This window comes from Nematolebias whitei, chromosome 19 (assembly GCF_014905685.2).
Source record: "Nematolebias whitei isolate Nwh7 chromosome 19, NemWhi1, whole genome shotgun sequence".
NCBI classification, from domain to species: Eukaryota; Metazoa; Chordata; class Actinopteri; order Cyprinodontiformes; family Rivulidae; genus Nematolebias; species Nematolebias whitei.
In genome coordinates this window covers 7,261,224-7,269,029 of record NC_056516.1, presented here as the reverse complement: position 1 = coordinate 7,269,029, position 7,806 = coordinate 7,261,224, and the positions used below count along the sequence as shown (strand labels likewise).

General features: G+C 38.9%; 1 protein-coding gene across 1 annotated transcript in view; it reads left to right on the top strand.

Moving 5' to 3' along the window:
- The window catches only part of vars2 (valyl-tRNA synthetase 2, mitochondrial), a 57,762-nt gene extending 52,650 nt beyond the window's left edge, over positions 1–5,112 (top strand). Inside the window, exon 28 of the mRNA XM_037693603.1 lies at positions 4,840–5,112. Within this exon, the coding sequence (XP_037549531.1) occupies positions 4,840–4,917 (78 nt within the window). The 3' untranslated portion in view covers positions 4,918–5,112. The remainder of the gene's footprint in view (positions 1–4,839) is intronic.
- Positions 5,113–7,806: the final 2,694 nt, after the last annotated feature.

Here is a 7,806-nt window from a genome sequence, read left to right as displayed (position 1 = left end):
TGTGTAGATAATAATTTGTGTGTAAAAAAGAGTTGTATTTTGTACGCAAAATCTGACTGGTGCTGGTAGTTATGTGTACGTGAATCATTAAACGTGTTCCATAACTATAGTTTTTAAACACAGAGACATGACTTCATGTCAATCTACAGGAATCTTCAGTTTAAAAGCTTCCTGAGTTCATGCTGACAGCTTTTTGCTTGTCTTAGCATTAGCATGTTTTCAACACTATCTCATTATGTTATTAGAGCTCATCCACTAATCTTCATTACATAAAACCGTAGCAACAAAAACACAGAAGTAAAACCTGAATCAAAACCCACAAAGTAATCGTAATCTTACATTTGATCAAATGTTTGCTGCAGAGATAAGTGTACATTAGTCCCTTGTTTATCTCGGGGGATCTGTTTCCTGAAGCCCCATGATAGGGGGCTGAAGGAATATGGAACAGTATAATGTGTTTATATGCACATTTTGTTTGAGTTGATGTTTTTATTTAGCTTTGTTGGTTTTTTTTTTTGTAAATTACTTTTGTTTGAATATATTCTGAGCAAAAAGGGGCAGATATAAGATTTATTCTTCTGCTGCTGCCTTTCGTTTTATTTTTGATTGTATACATAGTTTTCTATTGTGTATAGTTATTTTGTTTTTACTGAAATTAATACATTTCTAAATAAATAAAAATAAAAGTGAAAAATCATGAATTAGTGAGAGACTACTGTACTCCCGTAGCTGTCAACATTTCCTGGTTCTTCACGTCCACGGGACAACATTACTGGTCACTCCAGATCATCGTTGTGCACCTCAATGTTTTATCGTCATGGCAGCAAACTGGTCATGTGACAGAAAATTATCCATAGTAACTGAATGTGATTTTCAGAAATATGTACATTTGGACAATGATAATGTTTTTTTTCCACTAAACCATAACGTAATGCCGGCTCAGTGAAGAGCTTCTCCCCGACAGCACAACCCATCTGTTCTGACAGGATTGTTCAATTTATGATTGACATGACATTAACCAAACAACTGAGAGGAAGAAAAATTGAGTCAAAATTTGTCCTTGCAGATCAAAGCTGACCTGGACCCTGCATGTAATCATTGTAAACAAACTCCAGCTACACTCGTGCACACATTCTGGACCAAACTGTGGACCTTTTGGCCATCTACTTTTGACACTTCTCTGGGATATGTGGCAAAACTGTTCACCCATCACTGTTCATCTCAGTGTTTAGGGTGGTCCCAGTGGATATGTCCTTCAGCAAGTACGAGAAGGATGTAATTGTTTTTGGCTCTCTTCTGGCCAGAAGACTTATTTTGTGCAGTTGGAAGTAGGCTTGTCGTGATAAACAATAAATCAATTAATCGCATGATAAATGAAAATTATCAACCTCATTTTCATTTATCAGCTTTATCGTTTCTTCGTGTCTCTCTCTTTCTACTGAAGACACTGGATGATAAAAGGCTCAACTCCGGTGTTCTTCACTGACCCCTCCATTTCTGTTTTCTCTTTAAAATCCATTTTACCCGTCTGAAATCACATTTTTGGATTATTAAAAGCAGCTAAGCCGAGAAGCTAAGCTACGAGCTAAGCTAACAGGCCGACCTCTGAATAAAACCTCTGTCTTGTTGAAGTTCCAAAATTCACGGATGAAACCTGTGCGTTTGTGTAAAAAGTTTTTTCTCAGCAAAATGAAGCTGAGAACTAGTTTACTGATTTTTTTTTTATAATTAAAAGCTTTGTGTGAAAAATGCTATGCTAAAGAGCTCAAACCACACCGAACATCCGCTATTTTGAGAACTGAAGAGAGACAGCCCATGTCACGTCAAGAAGCCTCCCTCCCATTTTTCTTAAAGAGACACGCTGCTCGCTCCCTCACTATCCATCCTTCATTTCAAACAGTCTTATACCGCCATCCAGCGGTCAAAAAAGGTACTACACGCAAAACAAATTAACTAAAATTTCTTCTTAAATTTGACAATAATTACTAATTATTGCCAAATTTCAAACGATATTATCATTTATTGCAATAATTTCTGAGACAATTAATCGCCCAGCAACATTTGTTATCGTGACAGGCCTAGTTGGAAGGAACCACATCCCCCAGCATATGAACACTGCATAAGAGAAGTTGAGCCATATTCATCTGGAAAAAATCAGATATACTTTGAAAGCAAATAATAAAGTTAATAAAAATAAATCTCTCTGACTTTGACTCTGAAAGGTTCTGTTAAGAGGTTTTAGGACACTTGGCATCCATTTGTATTGTATATTCAAAATATGCCAATGTCTGTTGAACAAGTTCATATCTATGCGGCTGATCCGGTGTGGGAGGGGTGGGATAGGAGGGTATTTTGTGTGTATGTTCTAAAAGAAGGAACATTTCAATAAAAATACTTTCATTAAAAACATTTGTTCTTGCAAGTTTAACCTCACAGATATATATATATTTGTATCTGTAAACAGACCTTCACAAAAAAAAGCGTACCTTGTGTAATTTTTTTTTTTTTTACAAATTCTAATCTTTTTTGCACATACAAATTTCTGTCTACGTGCGTACAAATCACATTTATTTTACAAGTTTCCATCCGTTATCTTTACCCACTGTTTCCTTTGTCGGGTCACAGGGATGACTGGTGCCCATATCCAGCCATCGCTGTGTAAGAGGCGGGGGACACCTGGACATGTCTCCAGTCCATCACAGAGACACATAGAGACAAACAACCATTCACTCTCTCACTTAGAGTTACCAATCAGCCTAACATGCATGTTTTTTAGTCTAAAGATCCAAATAAAACAAACCTTGTAACAACAAAACTGATTTACAAGTACAAAATATTTATGAGCAGACTTTATGCCACTAAGAAAAAAGACTAGACCCACTTTCCACACCACACAACATGTAATGTGTCTAATCGCCATGGAAACGCCGTTTGTGCATCACTGAAACTAATCCATGTTGCAGCGACGTCTAAACATTTGTTGTTGTGCCTGAATGTGAAGAAGTTCTCAAACTGTTGAAGAACCCGGTCCATGGCGATATGGACCGCAGGGTTTGATGCAGTCGGACAAAGAACACGTTAGCTGCAGGTCGTCACCCTTGTAGTGAACTAGGCCTGATGTCAGAACCTTGACCTTAGGCACCTTATGGGACAGAAACTGTCATTTCATTGATTTGAATCCAGAAATACAGGTTGACCCATCCTGAGACTTTCTTTCTTGAATTAATCAAGTGAAAGAAGACTACTTTTCTATTATCATTACTATTTTACAAATGTTTGATAATCAAAGTGTTTTTAGTTCAAACCATTTTAGATGTTGCAGTGAACTAATCATTTTTAATTAACTGTGAAACAGTAACAATGATTTTTAATCCTCATGCAAAGTTAGAATTCATGTTAAGGTCTGTTACAGAGTAATTGTGCATTTTCTGATTTTCTGTCTTTGAATGAGCAGGGTAAGTTGGTCCAAGGTTGGACTCAAACGCAGACAAGTGTTGGAACGAACTGTCTTGTTTTTAAATCCTCTCAGACGTAAATAGAGAAGCTGGCACCTGTTGGCAGCTGTTTTCCGCCAACTCGTCCAAACATTTCTCTCTCTGTCTCTAAAAACATTTTCAATCTGTTCCATAACATTCTTGCTGTTTTTCTGACTCCTAGTGACCTCTTACGTCACAAAAACACACCCCTGTCTGGTCGATATTGACCAATCAGAAACTCCCAAATGAACCGGAAATAGAGCCCTTTAAAATGTCGGTACTTCCTAGTTCAAACCAGTCGCTTCAGGCTCCGGCTTCAGTCGTTGCAGCTCCAGTGCTGGGAAACAGGAAAATCCTGACATGACCACAGAGCTCTTCCGAGTATTGTGGGATTATGACATCTTCCACCTCTGAGTGGAACTTCTGACGGACTCCACTCATGGGAAGTCCACTCGTGAGGTGAACTTGTGTCGAACAAGTAACGTCACTACTTCGGACGATTCACAGCTGTTCCTACGGAGACGCTGAAAGGGTGCGTTAAATGGAACCTGGTACCAGGGAGACATCTCCAGGTAAAAGAGTTGATTTATACCACCTAAGTGTACTGGGGAAGAAGCTGGGAAAACCCGGAGAGTGCCGTTCTGACGCCGACACAACATTCTCCCTCATCCATCTTTTTCTCCCTCTAAACTTCATCTTTCCATCTTTAAAATTCTTCTATCAAGTAGAAATCATTCCAGATATTTTTAGAAATGTCTGTTGTACAGCTGGAAGTGAGAAAACAATCGCCGTATTGTTTACTTCCTGTAAACTTGCTTAAATTAGCCATGTTGTTATTTTCCATATTTTGCCAATTAATGTAAATGTGTGATGTGTTGAACTTTGATTCTGTTAATAAATGACCCACTGTCGTTGGTGAGTCAAAGATAATTAACGTCTCACGTTACATTTCTAAATTCAATGCACGTATATTATACAGTCCAGAAAAATGAAAGAATCCGTTTAATTTATGAATATATCTCAGTATATGTTCATACTACACCCTCGTATGGAGGAGGGTTTTTCTTAAGTCCTTTTTAGTACAGAAAAGTAGACTCTCTCTGAAGCACTCTACACCAAAGCAAAGCTTTAACTGTTAGTTCAGGTCAAACTCAGGAACTTGAAGAGCTGCCTGCTTGTTTCAAACCAGCTGTGAGGAACATCTCCACGTTCCTGCAGAAACAGAGAGGTGGCTCCACGGAGAGCCATAATTTACCTGCTCTGACATGCTGTGTGGCGTCTTAAAGCCTGTTTCATACATGTGTACTATAAGTATGTTTGTGTATTATTACTATACTTAATATTTGTTGATTTTGATCTTCAGGTTTCAGCGTTGAAGCAGGAGCTGAAAATCATCGAGGATCAGCTGAAGGTCTTGAAAGGGACACGGTCAACAGGATAACCACAGCTGAAGCGGTGCAGGCCTCAAGACTGATGAACTTGTTGAATTCTTTCTGGTGCTGATTAAGTAAAACGTTGGTCTTCAGCTTGACCTGAGAGGATGCAGAACATGTGCCTGATGTTTGCATGATGTCCTACCGGCAGAAGGTCTTCAAGAACTGCACAGATAAATCATTTGTCCTCCAGGGGGAGTTGTGGCAGCTTGTCGATGAAGTCAAACCTAACACATGTTTTATATTCATTTACTCTCTTAGTAAGCAGTTAGTCAAGGTAACTGTGAAAATAAGTTTTCATTCTGAATGAGTGGAGGCTTGTCAGGACTGTAAATAGTGTGACTGGTGGTCTGCACTGGGCTGCATACTGGAATAATGTGAACAAAAATTAAATGTTAATAAAAGTAGCCAAGCTGCTTAAAAAAAAGAAAAGCTATGTGTCATAACACATGGACATTCACTCACCCCTCTGGTTTCTGGACCTCTAGTTGGGGAGGAAGGAGCAGGAAGCTAACTCTGAGACAGTGGGTGAGGGGGGAGGCACACCCTGGTCCATCAGCAGAGAGACCAGTTACCCAATTCTTTAAGAAAATTAATTAATTTTATATATATATATATATATATACAGGTGCTGGTCATAAAATTAGAATATCATGAAAAGTTGATTTATTTCAGTAATTCCATTCAAAAAGTGAAACTTAAATATTATTTCATTACACACAGACTGATATATTTCAAATGTTTATTTCTTTTAATGTTGATGATTATACTGTATGTTAGTATAATATTGGTTAGTAAAGTTAATTTCTGTAGATAGTGTAATAGCCTAGAAGATGAAGGAGATGGTTGTGGACTTCAGAAGGAACAAACACATTTCCACCCCTCACCCCTCCCTGAACATAAGAGGATCTGCGGTGGAAGTGGTCTCCAGCTACAAGTACTTGGGTGTGCACCTGAACAACAACCTCAGCTGGGACAACAACACCACCAGCCTGATGAAGAAAGCTCATCAGAGACTCTTCTTCCTCAGACGGCTGAGGCGAGCTGGTCTGGGAAGCTCAGTCCTCACCTCCTTCTACAGGTGAGCAGTGGAGAGCATCCTGTGCTCCAGCATCAACGTGTGGCATGGAGGCTGCACAGCTGCAGAAAGAAAAGCTTTGCAGAGAGTGGTGAAGGCTGCACAGAAGATCAGGGCTTAATTTGTAATCTGACTGATGCTGGAACAGCAGGCACGCGGGGGGGGATCCATGGGTCCAATCACATAAAGTGATGCATTTCTGCATTTTGGTGTATTTTAACAGGTTACACATCAACAGTTACTTACATTTGTAAACAATAAAATCACTATTTTGGAGAAGAACAGCAGGTTGAGTGCAGCAGCTCCGATTCTGTCAGATGTCCTCCCCCCCCCCCCCCCCCACTTCACGGTTCTGAGCTGAACCCTTCTCTGCTCCTACTCCAGTTTCAAGGCACCGTTTGAAGCACCTGAAGGCTTTAATTCTCTGTTGTTGGACAATCCATCCGTTCATCCATGTTTTTTTTTATTAAATTGGACTGTCTTTGACATTTTGATTGCTGCTGTTATTTTGACAAATTAGCTATTATTTATTATTACTGTTTGGAAAAGTGACATATAATGTGAATAACATCAAACATTTCTTTGTATTTTTTATTTATTTTTTACAGTAAGCTTTTTTTATTTATCATGTCTGAAATGTAGCAGTAGTCCAGAGACCTGCTGATGTGCGCGCTATAGGTGTCTGTGGACGTTTCTATGCGTAACGTGCACTGTCTGCAGGGCATTCATTTACTCTGTTGAATAAATGATCGTTTCTGTTTCGGGGTCTGAAAGGAGGGGAGCGGGGCCAGGTGTGTTTCAGTGCGCGGCCCCGCTGACGAGGGACAATATTTGAAGAGGAGGAGCGTGTAGCTGGTGTGCCACGCGTGCTGCGGCTGGAACATCCACTCCACAGACTGGTTCCGCAGGACTAAGGGCAATGTCTCCTCGTTGTATTTAAAAAAATAATCAAAATAAAAATGTGCAATGACTTTGAACTTTTAGGGGTGGAGATGCCAGATCCAAACAAAGAGTTGCCGGAACAGAACGGGTCCAAATGAGTGTTCCTGGATCTTCCAGGATCCGTCTCAAATTAACCACTGGCACTGCACACTTCATGTTCATGCTGCTGTTCGGCGTATTGTTTTTTATGCTACTAGTGCTTAGTGTTTTTAGTTAACTTTTTCTTAATTCATATCTTAGATCTTATTACTGATTTTCTTTTACATTTTGTATGTATGTATGTTTTATTTATTCATTTCATCCAAACAACAAATATAATACAATTTAAAGAAAAGAAAAAAGATATACAATCACAGAATTAAAATGAAAGGCAGCAGAAGAAGAATGAGTTCTTATATCTGCCCCTTGTCCCCAAAATATATTCAAAAAAAAATTACTATACAAAAGCAAGATGAATTAATAAAAATAAAAATTTAATACTTTTATTGGATGTAACTGGGACCCTGTGGGTTGCAAGATTGAATTACGGAAAATAAGCAGACACGTGGATCAGCTTTGTTGTTTCCTTTCACTTTCGTTCTTCTCACAGTCTGTACAGCATATTTTACCAATTAGTCTTAGACCGCCCTCTGGTGCCATTTCTATGCAATAACCTTTACCTCAGTTTCAACAGCAGAACACAACACTGTACATAATTTCATTCCACCACATGTGGCGTGTATGACAAATAAAGAACCTTGAATCCTTGAATGTGGGTTAGTGAAGCTAATTTCTTCAGTTAGTGTAATATGGGTTAGTGAAGCTAATTTCTTCAGTTAATGTAATGTGGGTTAGTGAAGCTAATTTCTTCAGTTAGTGTAATGTGGATTAGTGAAGC